Consider the following 18,350-nt stretch of genomic DNA (forward strand, 5'->3'; position numbering starts at 1 on the left):
GGAAATATTGTATGACGTATTAAAGTAACAGTAAGAAGGAATGGGAGGTCAAGTACGAAAATTGAAACTCCAAAGCATGTTATCGTAGCCTTTCCAAACAAAAGAAGGGGAGAAATTACAAACGACATGAATAAATTTGATCATTGCAAACCGATAATTGCGCATATCACGATCTAAATTCAGATTTTCATATAAATAGATTTGCCTCCTTGAGATGTTTGCCAATATTCAAACGTCCTATTACCATTTTCAAATCAACCAACCCATTTTCACTTAACTATTCCACCCAGCTAAATAGTAGTAAAACATATGAAGAGGTTGGCGCAACTCAAATAGGAATTTGAGGTTTATGAAATATTGCGACTTATAGGAAGTATAGTCAAGTACAGACAAATATTGTGCCACACCTATTTGGGAACTGATTAAACACTCCAAGCCAAAATGTTTGTATCGTATAAAAACGATTTATGTGTATATATACTAGAGAGAAAGAGAGAATGATTTTTGGAACCATACGTACATGATGGCTATGATCTTATTGTGGTAAAAGTGGTAAATAATTTTTGGGTGTGTCCATTGTTTTTCGAGTTATGTAAGATTATGTGAAAAATCTTGCAGTTTGTAGTAATGCATGTGTGTGTTGATGACGTAACAAAATCAGTATTTTCATAATCCATTCAAATTGTTATTCATTTTGGGTGCGGCTATTTTCCGTTTGATTCAACAACAATTATTTTTACCGTTATCGCGATTAAGTTAAATAATATGAGCAGCTTCAAGTAACGACTATCGCTTTTTGCGGCTAGAGTCAATGTGTTTGTCGTTATTTATCTATCAATTTTAATTTGTGCATGTAGAAGTCGTAGTAGGAATAATCCCACAAATATGTTTTTCTATTTTACCGTCAATATTAGTAGTGTATGTGTAGCACTGGTCTATGAGTGATGATGTGTTGTTTTTGGAAAGAGAGAGAGAAAGAGGGAGGTGTTATTTTCCATTGTCAGAGGTTTGCATTCTGTCTAAGTCGGTAATGCAGATTTTATACTTGACGTCACGGTGATCTTTGAAACTTCGCCTATTTCTCTAAACTCATAACCTCCCATTCCTTCATACTGTGAACTTTAATACCACACGTCGTTATTCGCTGCCAATCTTGTGGCGTCGCTTGTTCGGTGGGCATCTGCATATTTCCCACATAAAGTCAGATCATTATCAACAAAACAATATGCCCTACTCTGCCATTATTCACAAAACATGTACGTATATCACACCCTGTATATACATTTCGGTATTGCCGTTATCGCCGTATAAAACACGTACGCCACGCTCTCGTGGATGTTGTCGTTATTGCTCACATTCATATTGCTTCACATTCTGTGAAGTATATAAGAATTCATACTTTGTAAATTTAACTGGATACTTCTCGCATGAAATTATAGACGACTTTGACTGGTTTCTACAGCATCATAAACATTGTTATTTTATTAACGTCAAGCTGACAGTTTATTGTCAAAAATTGGAATGAATTTCCATGATTTATTTGTATAAGGTACAGGTATGCTATGCCAAAAGGTATCAATACTTGTGACAAACGACTGCAACTACAAATTCAGAAACTGCGCTTTTGGCGTAATTTCACTGTATTAAAACCTCAATCTAATTTACTTATGATTGTTTATTCCATACTCAATTCCACTCTTTCCATAGAGGAAACATAGATATTTGTAAGTAACCAAAACTTAGAGCAAAAAGGAGAATAAATAATTTAGTTAGTTTGACGTTGTTGATGAAACAAAAAATTGAGAGAATTATCCCTGTTTGTAATTAAAACTTCATGAATATAATATTTTTTGTAAATGAGTAAAAGAGATGTCTGCTATGTCATAAATTATCACCACCCAAGTTGACTTACAACCTATCATCAAGTTCACTTACAATCCGTTGTCAGGGGCAATAGATACCTTTTTGGAAATTGTCACTAATGTCCCTCAAAACAGTATCAAAATATGTTACTTACAATATAGGAAGAAAAAAATATCATCCTAACATGGTTAAAATAAAAAACTAGATAAGACATTACATCTCGAGAAATAATCTGTTACTTTGAAAGCTCTTGTAATATTATGAGTGATTAAGTTATATTAAACGAGTTCTCCAAAAGAGCTTATTTTGCCAATAACCAATATTGTTAAATTTCAAAACATATTAAAACTAATATTATCTTCAAGACCAGTATCTAAATTGCTTGCTGTCTAAAATTATTATGTATACAAGAATTCCAATAGTGCAACAACAGAATAATTATTAGAACTATTTGAACTCTTTCACATGATGGACCTTACTGTATACTGAATTCTATAATGGGCAGTTGAATGTTTTACGAATTATTATGGAGGGTTCCTAAATTATATGGTTTTAGTTAAACCTTTTAGCGAAATGGACAGAACATTCGCAGTGTAGATGCTCTGCTGTTTCCATAGCTTGCTTGCAGAATCTGTAGTTGTAGTCCTCTGCTATACCCATCGTAATATTTAACGGGGCAGTGACCTGTCAGAAGACCGATCACCAGTTTCGAGTCTTTGCTAGTTATTACGAGAAGTTCTTCAGACTTCTTAGCTGATATGGTTATGAATCTTTTAATGTATTAGGGCTGGAGTGTTTCTCCAGTAAGACACCATCTGATTCTTTAGCCATTCGTTCAAATCGTTATTGATGTGGCATCTCTTGACGCCACAGTAGGGCTCTGGTCCAAGGTATGGAGTCGTTGCCCCTTTTTTGGCAAGGCTGTTTTCTTCCTTATTTTCTAATATACCCTGGTGGCCTGGAATCTACATTAGGGTTACTTTGTTTTTGTTAGCTAGTGCTTTCAAATTTTTATTAACACTCCCACAGAAGTTTGAATGTGCACTCAATAGCTTTCTGGACCTTAAAGGCAGCTAAGTCATTTGAAAGAGTGTAGATATACTTTTTAGAGAGGCCTCTAGTGTTAGTGATGTTCCTAGAGATATGAATAACTTGTACTTTGGTCCAGAAATACCCAGCCCAGATCCTTGCGCGAACTTCGAACCATCTGTGTACCAGAGAGATACATTTCGAGCTTTCGGAAGATTTTTATTGACCCATATTTGGCGGTCATTAATTACTACTTCAAATAGGCTCTTTGTCCAATATGCTATCCATTTGGTTAATTAGTTTGTCAAATATTTCTAGCTGTATTACCTTTAGAATCCTAGAAGATTTATTGGCCTTAGTTTTAGTGTCTGGTTTTACAGGGGTTTATCGCTGCTCTTCATTAACCCAGATTTTGATTGTGGTTAGGGCTGTTTGCATCTGGATAGAGATTATACCTTCATTCTTGCCCCTTACTACTATTACTAGATCATCTGCGTAGCCTAGAACTGTAAATCCAACGCCGCTAAGTCTATTGAGAATTTTGTCCACTTCCAATGATCACTGGCTACAAGACTCCGCCTTGCAGACAGCCCTTTACTGTAGAAGCAGTGGAAATGTTTAGAATAAGTATTTCCATTTCTCGTTCCTCTAACGCCCTTATGATGGACTGATGTGAGGTGTTACCAAAAGCTTCTTCTATATATATAAGGGCTATTAGAGCAATATCTTTGATGTCAAGAGCCACTTGTAGCGGGCTTACTTTTCGGGCGATACGACTTTGGTTAATCTTCTGCTCTTTTGCACGTTTTTGGTATTAATTGGTCATTTTTAATGACTTCTGGATCGGGAATCTGAAACTTTGAGAGAATCTCTAGGCTTTCTTGTTCATTTTTTCTGTATTCACCGTTTGGCTTTTTAATTAGTCCAATCCCGTTTGAGTGAGTTTTGGCTAAGACTTTTTGAAACCATGTGCTGAGGCTAGCCAATGTGTTCTCTCGCAAAATCTTCTCTAAAATTTTCTCTTAAATTTCTTGAGTTCATTGAGTTTGCTAGGTCTGTCGCACAATTGCCAGTATTTGATTTTATTGTCCAGTTGTTTTCGTATGTGGCTAGAGGTTTCCTCTAGTGCCTTTAACGCCTTTTTGTTATACGGAGATTCTTTCAGACTCAATTCGAGGCTCTCGATATACGACTCCCGATTAGTCAGTTTTGGAACTCTACTTGAATCTAGGTGAGTTGGTATTGCCTCCAGATCGTATCTGATACTTAAATGGTTAGACATGAAGGGTTCATCTGTCACATGCCAGTTTGTTACTGTATGTGATGTGAAAGCATCTTATAAGGTTATATCTAGAACCTCTTTTATCGCCGTGTTACTGAACGCAGCTTTGTTACATTTGTTAAGAATGTGAATATTTTTGTAGTTTGAATATTCAAAAAAATACTTACCCCTCGAATTGTTATCGGTGCTGCCCCATCCAATCTGGTGATATGCGTTGATTTTGGCGTCAATGATGGAGTATCTGTTCATCTCTAAGCATCGGTTAATGAATTTTAAGATCAGTTTGGAGCAGCAGAGCCCCTCTTGGTCTGTCACGTCTGTTGTCAAAGACTAACCTACATGATTTGAAGTTATGACTTTGTATACAGCCTCATGGCTCTTATATGAATCCAATACTTATTTCTTGCCCAAATATTCCTCTTAACTCACTTGATGCAGTTTTTGAATGTTGTAAGTTCCTTTGGATACACCTCAGTTTTGAGGTATTTTACGTATTGCTAATTTTTTATTGGGAGACCTCCATTTTAACGGTTGAGCTATGTCTTCTCCTCTTGCTGCAGGCCCTTTTTGCCTTCAGCAGTTCCTTCGTTTGGTGCCTTTTACACTAGAGATTTGGACTGTTGTTCCTTTTTTGACACGCTTGGTTGCTCCTTTGCTCCGAGGCTGTTTTGTGGTCTGATAGTCGTATGACCAAACATATAGCTCACTTTGTAGCCTTCGTCCTCTAGTCTTTTAGCGCTCCAATTTCAAACATTCAGACCTTCGCTATGGCCTTCAATGAGGATAATCTTGGCTTTCAAGAGAACGACCTATAAAGACCTCGGAATGAGGAATACTAAATTTCTGTACCACTTTAGAGATGCTCCCACCCAGCGTTTTAAAATGTGCTTTTTATAGCCACTCCTTGGGTCATTACTTCTGATCGGGTTCTTTTAGATTCTCTATTGGAAGGTTATTCTCTTGATTTTATGGGCTGAGAAGCGGCGTCGACTAGGACTTTTGATAAGGAACTTCATCTTCTTTCTAGCCCCACACCCCTTAACTTCGCAATACTTGCCTACACTGTTCAACACTAATTTAGAGGAATTTATTGTGTACCCCATTCCACTTGGCCGGCCAATTAAGGCAAGCCCTCATACTCTGTAGACGCATCCTCGTCAACCACCGGTCTTAGAGCACAAGATACATCAAGCAGGTTACCACGGAGAGGAATCATATGGTAGTGTCCCTACTCTATACATGCTACAGAAAAACTGCTTTGACAGAAAGTAGTTTGTTAACTTTGTGTTTTCGTTACGTACAGTTACGTATACTTGTAGATGACACGATTTTGATTTAATTTTTGGATACTTTATTGTGAAAAAATTGAAATTTTTAAAAAATGATAGCACAACTTCACTTCCAAAAACTCAATAATAGACTGAATCAAGTACAACCAAGGAACGATATTTTTGCCTTTACTTTACTTTACCTATCGAGCGAATTCCCGCTTGATGTCTTGGCACGAGGTCTAGTAGCGAGTATTGTTATGTCTACCGTCGTCTATTCACTAGCTACAGTGAACACCGAGAGAATGTACCGGGAATAAATTCGTGAACCAGAAGACGAATCAAATTGTCTTTTACTTCAGATATCCTGGCCCAAAATTTTAAGATATTGGATTTTTTATATTCGTTATAAATTTTGCGATATCCTAATCTAAGCATCATGTTATTTTTACTGTTTTTGTAACATCTATGACTTGGTTACTATTTGAAAGATGTTTACCTAACTTTCATTGTTTCACATAATAATATGGTTGTTCTTCGTTGTATAAACATGTATCCTCCGTATGGTTATTTGCTGGGCATTCGCGAGACTGTGCAAGTGCAAGCGTTACACCAGAGGCATCCGGAATACTCTCCCAATCAGTACTTCTTCTTTAATTTGATTGTAAATTCAAGAATGCTAAAGATATAATCAATTCTTCATTTTTAGCTTAATTGAAACTAATATAAATTAACCTTTAGTTCAAAAACTAGAAATAGTCTGGGACATGTTTAATTCAGTTTATTGAAATCATTCATTATCAATTGATTATTTTGGACCCTATTTTACCATTTTGTTAGCCTGTGCTGAATTTAAATTGGTATTCTCACATATTTCAGCTAGAGTTTATGAAAAGGTACGGTTATCTCCAAATGGATACTGGCGATTCGGAAGCCTTATATACGGAACAAGGTATATCTGATATAATCAAAGTTATGCAAAGATATGGTGGTATCGAGGAAACAGGAAAATTTGACAAAGAAACTGAGAAGGTAATTTTGTTTAGTATCACAATAATGGTATATAGAACTTTGGCATCAATGAACACTAATTTTTTATGTTTTAAATTTTGTAATAAAACGCAGAAACCATATAAGTCAAGTTACATCCATATTCTTAGGATGGATAACATTATTTTTCTTTATTTATAGCTCATGTTAATGCCCAGGTGTGGTGTCCCTGATATAATCAAAGTGAAACGTCAGAAAAGATACGTTCTTGGACCCGAAGGCTGGCAAAAGAGGAACATTAGCTATTTGTGAGAATATTTCAATGATTTCTTATTATATAGTCATAGCTTAACTCGAATGTTCTGATTAAATAAACACGCGATATATTTTTGACAATACCTTATTTATACGTTTCACCAAATACTAATTCATATTTAATGCTTGCGATTTTAGTTCGTCATATTAACTTCTTCAAACTGCTACTACTATCTTTTCTTAAAGTATTTATATGCTGAAGTCTTGGTGGAAGAATCACTTCTGAGGAAAACTTACGTGTTCTTTAGAATTCGAAGACTCCAAATATTAATTTGGATAGCAACGACTTCGGAGTCTACACAAGTTTTTTGTTTCCTAATAAAACGTAACCTTCCCTAAATTATGACTAGCTGTTAGTTTATTTCGAGGTATTAATCTTACCAAAACTTCCAATTTCATAATGTCATTCTTTAATTAAATTTATGTTCTCCAATTTTCAATAATTTTCAGCTTATCCAACTGGTCCCCAAGACTTGGTGAAAGTGTAGTTCAAAAAAGCATCCAAAAAGCACTTGATCAATGGGGCGGATATGGCAGACTCACATTTTATAGAAAACAATCCCCCGATGCTGATATTATTGTACAGTTTGGAAGTGGAAATCACGGTGATAAGTTAGTGAGCATATATATTTTCGATGGTTGAAGATGCATCAGCTTATTATCTCACACTCATATATTTTCTAGTTTTCCCTTTGATGGTCCTGGCAGTATATTAGCTCATGCGTTTTTTCCTCAAGAAGACGATGGTCTTGGTGGGGATATACATTTTGATGCTGACGAAAACTGGATCGATACTGAAAAATCTGTCAACGAATATGGAACGGATTTTTATGTCGTTGCTCTTCATGAATTAGGCCATTCATTAGGTTTGCAGCATTCACCAGTAAAAAGCTCCATTATGTTTCCATATTATCAAGATCCTGATGAAAACGGCGAAATTCGGTTAGGATATGATGATATCTTGGGAATGTATGAATTGTATAGTAAGTTTCGGATATATTATTTCATTTATATGCATTGTGAAGTATTCACCACAATTATTATGACTATTCATTATACAAGAAATAAAATTAGCAGATATTAGCTAGAGTTTTGGCTATCTTTTTTTGCCAAAAGTGACCAAACGCAGATATTGACATGAGATGTCATTTTATACCAATCTAAGTTAATTTGAATATAACCAGAAGTTCTTCCTATGGCTCACTAAAATAGACTTCGTTAAGAAGCCATCAATCACAAGGTGGTGTTTTACTCCATTACTGATAATACAATAAGGCAACGGGACGCAATTTAGTAGGCTACTTTGGTGATTTTCGTATGATCATCTATAGATTCTTTATCATATTTCGCAGATAGATCTATAGGAGTGTATTATACACGTAAAAATAATGTAAAAAAACTCATTATCCGATTTTCATTTGTTTTCAAGTTATGGAGTAATTAAAAATGTTCATATAGCTTTCCACTTATATCTGAATTTTAACATTATCAAAGTATGCCATGTTCGAGGCTTAAAGGTATTTGATAATTCTGACGTTTTGATGAACTGTAAGTGTGCAGTAAACAGTAAACGAACGTTTGATTTCGAATTTATGTGATTGTTAGTGTTGCAAAATGCCAGATACTGATACTTATTCAAATTTTGAATATGCAAATATGATGTTTGATTATGGTTTCTGTAATGGAAATGCTACAGCTGCTGCTGAAGAATATCGTCAACGTTTTCCACACCAAAGATATCCTAATAAATACGTATTTATTATAGTTTTTAACAAATTGTGCGAGACTGGTAAGCTTCCCAGTGCTAACATATCATTTGGACGCACTACTCGAAAAGGTTTGGTAAAAGTAAAAAATATTCTGCATCTTGTAAAAGAAGGTGCAACTACTAGCTCACGGAGAATTGCCTCTCAATTGGGAATTCCACAAAAAAGGTTGATAAACACACTCCACGAACAAGGCTTATATCCTTATCACGTACAGAGAGTACAGCACCTACAACCAGAGGATTACGCTAGTTTTGTCGGTGGATAAATAATAATCATCGTTTTGTATCGAGTATACTCTTTACGGATGAAGCTACATTTACCCGTGATGGCATTAATAATACTCGTAACTATCATGTATGGTCGGACAAAAATTCCCACGCAACAGTCGAAATCAATTTTCAACATCGGTTTTCTGTAAACGTGTGGTGTGGTATGGTTGACAGTTATTTAATTGGCCCTTTCATTTTGGAGAATCGTCTCACAGGAGACAACTACTTAAATTTCTTACAAAATTAATTACAAGGTCTACTAGAGAATGTTCCTGTAAATATTAGAATGTAAATGTACTATCAGCACGATGGAGGTCCTTCACATGTCGCTCGTCAGATCAAGCAACATTTGGACGAACGTTTTCCAGGGCGTTGGATTGGTCGTGGAGGCTCCAGAAAAAACTCCAGACCTCACACCACTAGGTTTTTTTATGGGGCTGGAGGAGATATGAAGTCTACAAAATAAAAGTGGACACACGGGATGCCATAATTAGACGAATTGAGAATACTGCAGCTCTATATTAAAGAAGAAAGAAATTGATTAAATGGAAGAGCAACAAACGCTCTTCGTAGCCGAAGCAGAAAATGTTCAGAAGTCAATGGCGGTATTTTTGAACATTTATTGAAAGAACACTATGATTAAGAAAATTTTTATGTAATACTTTGTTAATTTGTTATAATGCTATAACTTGAAAACAAATGGAAATCGGATAAGAACATATGAGTTTTTTACATTATTTTCATGTGTATAATATACTCCTGGAGTATGGTTCGCTCCTGCCGACTCACCCTGTATATAACAAGAAGACTGAGATTGTAGTCTTCACCAAATGCTACAATTTTAATAAAAATTTCAACCTGACTTTAAACGGTGTGAAACTGCAAATTAACAAGGTTGGCAAATATGTAGAATTTATTTGGTGTAAGAGAGTAGGGCGACCGTACAGCTATGACGGCGTTAGAAAAAGTTGGAGGATTAGCATTGAGTAGGGCAATAGGGGCCACAATGACAACTCTTCTTAGTGTCGTGCTTCTGTAGATATCTGAAGGAATGATACACATTTTTTCAAGAACAGTACGCTTAAAACGATATAGGTTTTACCTAAGTTATACTTTGCCTCTCAAATGGTAAACACTTGTGGAGACGATAAGAAAAGTGCTTATTCATAATTGATAGTTTAAAATTGAATGCTGATGAAGTGTATCAAATTTAAGGTTTTTCTTTGAAATAAGAGGTCTGATATTGAAGTAATTTCTATTTATAGGAAATCTTTCGTGACTTGTGAACAGAGATAAAAAGTTTTTTCTGAAACAAAATGTAAAATACTTACCTGATAATACAAAAATACAATATTCTCTTTTATTTGTTATGTAATATTTAACATTTAATATAACATTTTCAGTACGAAGATCGCTAAAATCAGATTTACCAGTACTAACAACTAAAAATACTAATGGGTATACCACATCTTCAACTGATGCCACTACAACAGATGGTTTTAGAGAATGGTTTACCACTGAAAAAGAAGAAACATATAGTGAAAGGTTTGTAACTTAATTTCAATGTTTTTTAACATACTACATCTTCGAGGTTTATAAAGGATACAACAATTACACTCCGAACTAATAATTGAATAATATGTATCTATAGACCAATAAGCCAAAGTCCAAGGCAGATGAAGATATGAATACAAAATAAACAGCACAGTTAACATTAACAGACTTAAGATGATCGCCGTCATGACAGCAACAGATAACGTATTAGAAAATTCATAAAAATACAGAAACACATATACCTCAACGTTGTTTCAACGCTCACCGAACAATTGTTGAATAGTATGAACAAATACAAAGCGATAATAAAAGAAAAGAAGCGGGCATAAAATCAGTTGACATATAACAAAATTGCCATTTTTACGACGTATTTCACAAAACTGGACTTGAAAAAATACACTAGAAATACGAACATAACAACACAAATGGAACAGAATAGACACAGACTTTTGCAGTCTTCCGAACAGAAAGGAAAACGCAACCAATACTTATTTGGAAGACGACACAACTTTTTACAGAACATAGACACAAAGACGACTATAACAGAAATTTCAGACTAAGATACACCGATGATGGACGAGAAATACAATTGCTAAAAACTGAAAAGACCAAGACCATTTTAAAAACGATTGTACGATACATGATACAAAAGGTAGCCAGGTCACAAAGTAAAATCTTTACAAGAAAGGAACTAACATCAACTTTACGGACAAAAAAATTTATCATAACACACACACACACACACACACACACACACACTTATATATATATATATATATATATATATATATATATATATATATATTCATCGTCTGGAAAATAATTAATTAAGATTGCCGGTAATTTTTGACATTATTAAGGCTTGTAAAAATTTTTAAACTAATAAAAAAGTGAACTAACTTAAATATATTTTTCAAACTTTCGAATACTTATGTAGTCATCGTCTGGGGCTGAAATTATGGTCAAATACAATATAAGAAATATGTATAAATGTATAACAATAATAAAATTTTATTTACAATAATTTATTAAGATTTTCGGTGGTTTTGAATTGTATCAATTTTTGTGAGAATTTTGAAAATTCATATGATTCAAAATTCAATATTCAAATTGACGTTGATAGAAATATTGATTCTAGTTACTTTAGGGATTTTTATTAATTTTCAATTGGTTAGAATATGAATGACGTTGAATTTTTATAGCTTAGATAAGGATAAGTTGTTGTGAATGATGCTCAATATTGATTGGTTAGTTTATTGAAAACATCAAATCATATCTCTAGACATTAAGACATGTCTTAATGAACAAAAATATTCCAAATGATCTCATAACACACGTATTGGAAAATAGATGGGATCCAATGAAACAAGATACATCACACAGCTATGACGAGTTTCTAGAAGGTATTATGCTTATAAAAATTATTAATTATTTTCAATATAACGAAAACTTTTTCCAACAACTAAACGGATGTACAATGGGATCTCCAATTTCCTCCAGTCTAGCGCAAATTGTTATGGAATATGTAGAAGAGAAGATACTGAATGATATGGATATTAATGTAGTGTTTTTCAAAAGATACATTGACGACTGTTTCGCGGTAATTCCTAGTAACAAACGCAATACATTTCTTTATAACTTTAAATTTAACCCAAGTATCCAATTCACTTTAGAAATTGAATACAAAAACAAAATGAATTTCTTAAACATGACAGTCATTAAAATCAATGATAAAGCAAACTACAAAAGAAACATGTTCTGGAAGATATCTTAATTAAAACTCATGCCATCCCAAATCATAAAGAAACAGCGTCATTATAGGATTAACAGATAGAGCATTAAAATTAACTTCACTCCAGAATATCACCATGAAGTAATAAAAAAAACTCAAAAATACTTTAAAAAATAATAAATAACCAGAAAATCAAATTAATAGAATCATCCGACAACACACATATAAATTACACAATAAGAACAATATAAATCCAACTACACATATAAATTCAAATAAAGAATAAGATGCATATATAGCACTCCCCTATACAAACCAACTATCAGAAAAATTGAAATACATTTTGTCAAAACTTAACATCAATATAAGCCATAGATCACATAACACATTATCACCACTATTCACTACACTAAAAAGCAAAACTAAAGATACTAAGAAATCAGATATCATCTATTCTACACCATGTCTGAATTGTGCTAAAAATTATAAAGGAATGACTACACAATACTTGGAGAACAAAATAAATGGGCACAAATACACCAAAAATGCATCGACTGCTCTACACAAACATTAAAAAATTAACATTATGAATTTGATTTTAAAAAAACAAAAATCTTAGCTGAAGACAAGAACTACGAAAATTTATTAATCAAAGAAATTATACATAAAACAAGATAAATGTTCTGTGAAAGATAGACAAGATATAAAATAACCTCAGCCAAATTTACCATAAATTGATCAATTAGTTTATTTAAATGTACCTACTAATATATTTTTATCTCTTCTACAAATATTTTAATCATTAAATATTAATTATTTTTTTGAATATGCTCTCAAGGAAGGAGCGAAACGTTAAGTTATACATAAAACATAAAAATGTGTATTTCATCGATTATTTAATTATTTCATACAAACAACCTACGAACCTAAGAAATTAGAGAGAGAAATAATCCACTTTGATGTTTTATTGCCATATACATATACATACATATATATACATATATATATATATATATATATATATATATATATATATATATATATATGTTTCTAAATATTTTTGATTTCAGGTTTCTTCTGTTTTAAAATTCTGTTTTTTTTTGATAATTTTTAAGAGGTAGATAAAAATTGACGTTTCGACTAATTTTGAGTCTTTATCAAAATAAATACTTTCGAACCCATCCTTAGCACATCTTTCTACTGTTTGATTGAAGCTGAAAAGTCATTATATATTTTGAAAAATTCTTTCGTGAATTTGTTTTTCTGCTACGCTTGAACTTTGAACAACTGAGAATGTTTTGACTGAATACTGTTGACCGAGAAACATGAAATTCAACAAGTGTACCACTTTGAGATTACTAAACAACGAATAGAGCGTCATTTGTTCAGAATGACAGAATTTATTGAGCTGTTTCATTTGATATTTTGTTTTAAAGGAATTTGTAAAATGTAATTGATTTTCATGATATTAAAATTCAAGGTCCAAGGAAACTACTGGATCCACTAAAACGACTAGTTATAAAGATTATTCAATAGAAACTTCAACAGTCAAATATTCAACTATCAGATATGAAGGTGATTATGAAACTGTTGAGGAACACAAAAATCATGATAGGAAAAACCCTACAAGCGCACCAAGAATTCCAGATATTTGTGACGGTCGTGTAGACGCTATAGCTACGTTGAGAGATGAACTATTTGTCTTCAGTGAAAAGGTAAGTTGATATTATATGAAAAAACAAATATATATATATATAGTTTCAATTTGTTAGATTGATAATTGAACCGTTCATTTTAAAAACCATGTAAGTGAGCTTTTTTTAACTACAAAAAACTATTTTACAGCTTAAGTATAGATTCAGTTTTCTTCAAATATTGTTTTACCAAATCAAAAACGTGCTATTGGAATAATCTAGGTTTTTAAATTTTTTAAGTTTTTTCTGTTATCTGTTTTGGTATGAAAGGAATGAAAGAGAATATTTCTTTTCTATTGTTTTATTCTTATAATGAACAAAATATAAACATACATATCTAGTAAAATATAAACATCTGTGAGATAAATATAAAAAATTTAACTATGCCTATATCGAGAAATACAAGTAGACTACAAGCTACAGTATGTCTATGGAGAAAAATCTGACCTTATTCACCTATTCAGGTTCTGGCAACTCCTTGTTAGTTGTTGGCCATTAGACGATAGTTTCATAGAAGGCTTCATATCCAGCAGTGAGTTCCATCAACTTTTTTATATCTTCTATCTTTTTTTTTTGTTGATTGGGACCTAAAACCAAAAATCTCACTATGCAAAACCCAATAAATTTTAAAACCTGTTGTAGCATACAAAAATGTTTAAAAGTAAAATGTTTTCCATAGTTCTTGTTTTGCTTCATCGTTGAGTTTGAAATGACATTTCAAATTTCAATTACAATTTATATCAATCATCGTAGCTTTGCTGGGAACTTCTTTTTCTTTGTACGAGATCTACTGCTGTCCTCTGATCCTACCATTTCGAATAATGTTCCGTTTGTATTTTCCTCGTGCACGACTCCATGCTTACACTTGTGATTAGGTTCATCATCTGAACTATCCGACATGACTATATAATGTATTAGGAAACAATAAAATAACAATTAATTTTCACCGAAAACACACGAAAACTAACTCTCAGTATTAGGTAACATTTGAATCAACTCACTGTTACTGGTTTATGAACCATTGAAACCACAAATATATCAACAAGGCCGCCAACTGTCACGTGTGAATTTAGCGCAGAAAGTACCTAAGCGAAAGCGATTGGGATCTTCTGAAATAAACGGATTCTTACGAAGGCTGTCTAATAGCATTGCTGATATGGTATATAGGTTACCATCAGAAACACATTTTTCGATATTTTGTCACTGAGTGATTTCTGGAATAAACGATTCAATTGGAATTTGTTATTTGAAAGATTTAAAAAAGATAAAATGACCGATCACGATAAATACTGAACTATAATATATTATGCTTTGTGTATATTCACAAGAAAATAAAAGAAAACGGTGTAATCTTATATCAACATCAATCAATCAATATCAACATGTCTCATTTATTTATTCCTTTGCTAGAAGAATTCCTAATTTTGAAAAAAATTGTGAATGATTCATCATGGAAATCAAAAATTCACGTATTTGTTTTTCATAATTTCTGTCGATTAGTAATTCGTGGGGCAACAAAATCTAAAGGATTTTTTTGTGAACTTCGCTCTGACCATAGAAATTGTCTTTCTATATATTTTTCTCATATCTCCCGCTTTCCTTGTTTAATTGTAGCCTTTTCTCAAAATTTATCTCTCCAACATTCTTAATTTATTTTCTTTTTTTTTTAGATTCTCTCTATCAGTACCATCGTCTCAATGCTGCTTTATACATTTTCATTTCTGTGTTCGTACTATTTTTTTCCGTTTCACGAATGGTCTCTATGAAAAGGAGGTTTTACTTTTTAGTACACTTCTAAACTTTTATAAAGTGTGGTTTTTGAAAAAGAAACAATCTATCATTTTATTATGATAGGATTTTCTAGTCAGGTTGAGGCACTTCTAATTATTTGTGTTGATTTTTCGTATTTTTAGTACGTATGGCGGTTTAGAGATAGAGGAATCTTAGTGAAAGGATACCCTATTCCATTGAATCAAATGTTTCCGACATTACCAGAAACAGTAAAAAAAATTGATGCAGCATATCAACGGCCAGATGGATCAATCCTATTATTTACAGGTAAAAAACAAAGTTGAGACATACGAAAGAACGGAGAATCATATATCCAATTACACCGAATAAAAAGAAGATGCTGTAGGAGGTAACAGAGCTCATCTCAAAAATTTATAATTTTAATTAACATCACCTGTGTGAAATGTGTGAATCTATTAATAAATGAATTTGCTTTCCTTCACACCTCTTCATCGTCCTCGACAGAAACCTGAGAAAGATTAAGAAATAAATGCTATATAATTTTGCTGGCATAAGTCTTGTCGTTTGGACTCTGAGAATAACGCGGTGTCAATTTGTTCACGTTATTACACTATACTGTCCATGCATTATCTCTTGATAATTATAAACATTAAGATCCAATTTTCTCAGAATATATAATTAATTTGTTATTTCCATGTTCAAGGTGACAAATTTTGGATCTACGACGGTAGACATTTCTCGAGTAGAAGTCCAGAACCGCTCACACATTTAGGCCTTCCTGAATATGTTTACGAGCTTAACGCTGTCCAAAATTGGAAAAGAAATAGTCAGTATTTTCGAGTAAATTATCAGATTCATCCAGTAATGCGATATTTTTTTTTTCATTAGGAAAAACATATTTTTATTCAATGGATAGATTTTGGAGGTATAATGAAACTTCACATACCATGGATCCGGGATATCCCCAACATATGCGAGCATGGAGAGGAGTTCCTTCGCATTTGGATGCAGCAATCACCTGGAAAGACGGTAATTTTCTATGAAATTTATCAGTATTAATGATTTACTTCTGAAACTAGATTCTCGAACTCAATTGCTTTATTATTAATTGCTAACTCTTGGAGAAGGGCAACCATTATACAGATACATTCACGTGTACTGTCTTAAAGTTATTGCGGTATCATTATTTGTTTGTCAGTTTTTTGCTTTTTAATTTGTAATGCTTCATTATCCTCTTTCAAAGTGCATCACTTTAATTCAGCATAAGAGGTGAAAAAACCTTTTCCTTCGTCAGTTTTTCAATTTTTTTCTAATATGAAATAAAAGTGCATTTGAGAATGTACAAATAATAACGATAACTTCTTTGTCTTAGCGAAACTATATTTGGAAATAAATTAAAATAAGAAAAGAAGAGGTATGGAAACTAGAAGAGCTGAAAATTGAGACTATTAGTAGAACTGGTAGAGTATGAGGAAGTATATTAAAAATGCAGCATAAAACGGTAGATCATAAAAATGAAGGAATGCCTTGAGACACAAGTCAGATAACGATGGATGGAATCGGAGGCTGAGGAAACTATCAAATATACAAAAAATTGACAATAGAATCAGTGAAAACGATAAAATTTATGAAATTGTGCAAAGGAATTAATAGAAAATTGGATAGATAGCGACAGGAGCAAATAAAATCGATAAAGAACTAATTTTAAAAACTATAGGTCGATGGAAATTGAATAAGAAAAGATACCACATGAATGGAGATCAGGAACAACAACTATGCAAAAATATAACTATTGAACTCAGGTTATAAAATTCTCTAAACTATTCTAAGCGACAGGTTAAGAAACCAATAATAGCAATAATAGAAATTAATATCAATATTGATCAAAATATACTATCCATATGCTTTTAATAGCTTTCGATAGTATTAACAGAGAAACAATTCAAGATTTAAAAATATTGGGGTAGCGAATAAGGTTCGGCGGTGAAAAAACAAAAAAATGGGCAATCAACAGCAAAATTTATGACGGGAGAATCAAAAACTGAGAAAACGCTAGTGCATTTTTACTGAGTAGAAGCAATTTCACTGAGTAGATACAAATGTTAAGTTGTAGTTTGTACTTTATTATCCCAGACCTGATATGCGGAGTAAAAAATGTGAATGTGATTTTTCGAATATTTTAACTATGATTAGTACAAATCTTCTAATGATTCTTTAAAGAGTTTCTGCACTTTTTCAAGCTAGAGATTCAACAGTTGACATCAACACAGCAGTTGCCAATAGTTTTAGATTTTTTAAAACTAAGAATCATTCATTACACCTGTATATGGGTGAGTTTCTTGTTTCTGTGTTCAGACTTTCACCGTCATCATGGTAATAGCTGTAAACGCCTTTTTAATTCAGATCATTGTTCACTGTCTAATATGATATACTGAGTTTTGGTGTTTCATTTACTTTTACTCATAATAACATGGTCTTAGTTTAATGCCGACGGCCGTCCCTTCACTGGCCTTCTATCATATCCTCCAGTCTCTTGGTATCTCATAACTACTTTAGACACACTGACACAGTTGATTAATTAATTTCGAATACATATAATAGGAGACAAAATCTAATTAAAATTTCTTTAATTTTTTTTTTCTTAAAATTAAACTAATGGATATTTCTCTTGAGTTAAATTAAGACGTAAAAAGAATTTTTTGGGAACATGTGTTATCGTTTATTTTAATATAAAAAGGAAGGAAGGAAGAGATAATTTATTAATAGTTGAATCTTAATCATTTTTATGAACGATTTAGATAATTTATTGAGTACATTCAATAAATTGAATATA

The 18,350-nt window shown here is 32.7% G+C and overlaps 1 protein-coding gene across 1 annotated transcript in view; it reads left to right on the forward strand.

Annotated features, from left to right (window-relative positions):
* Positions 1–18,350, forward strand: part of LOC130453029 (matrix metalloproteinase-25-like) — a 35,425-nt gene that overhangs the window by 7,047 nt on the left and 10,028 nt on the right. The window contains exons 2-10 of the mRNA XM_056792614.1: positions 6,322–6,474; positions 6,634–6,740; positions 7,198–7,359; positions 7,432–7,730; positions 10,189–10,330; positions 13,552–13,786; positions 15,679–15,823; positions 16,221–16,343; positions 16,406–16,546. Of these exons, the coding sequence (XP_056648592.1) occupies positions 6,322–6,474; positions 6,634–6,740; positions 7,198–7,359; positions 7,432–7,730; positions 10,189–10,330; positions 13,552–13,786; positions 15,679–15,823; positions 16,221–16,343; positions 16,406–16,546 (1,507 nt within the window). The remainder of the gene's footprint in view (positions 1–6,321; positions 6,475–6,633; positions 6,741–7,197; positions 7,360–7,431; positions 7,731–10,188; positions 10,331–13,551; positions 13,787–15,678; positions 15,824–16,220; positions 16,344–16,405; positions 16,547–18,350) is intronic.

Source organism: Diorhabda sublineata, chromosome 2, assembly GCF_026230105.1.
Source record: "Diorhabda sublineata isolate icDioSubl1.1 chromosome 2, icDioSubl1.1, whole genome shotgun sequence".
NCBI lineage: Eukaryota > Metazoa > Arthropoda > Insecta > Coleoptera > Chrysomelidae > Diorhabda > Diorhabda sublineata.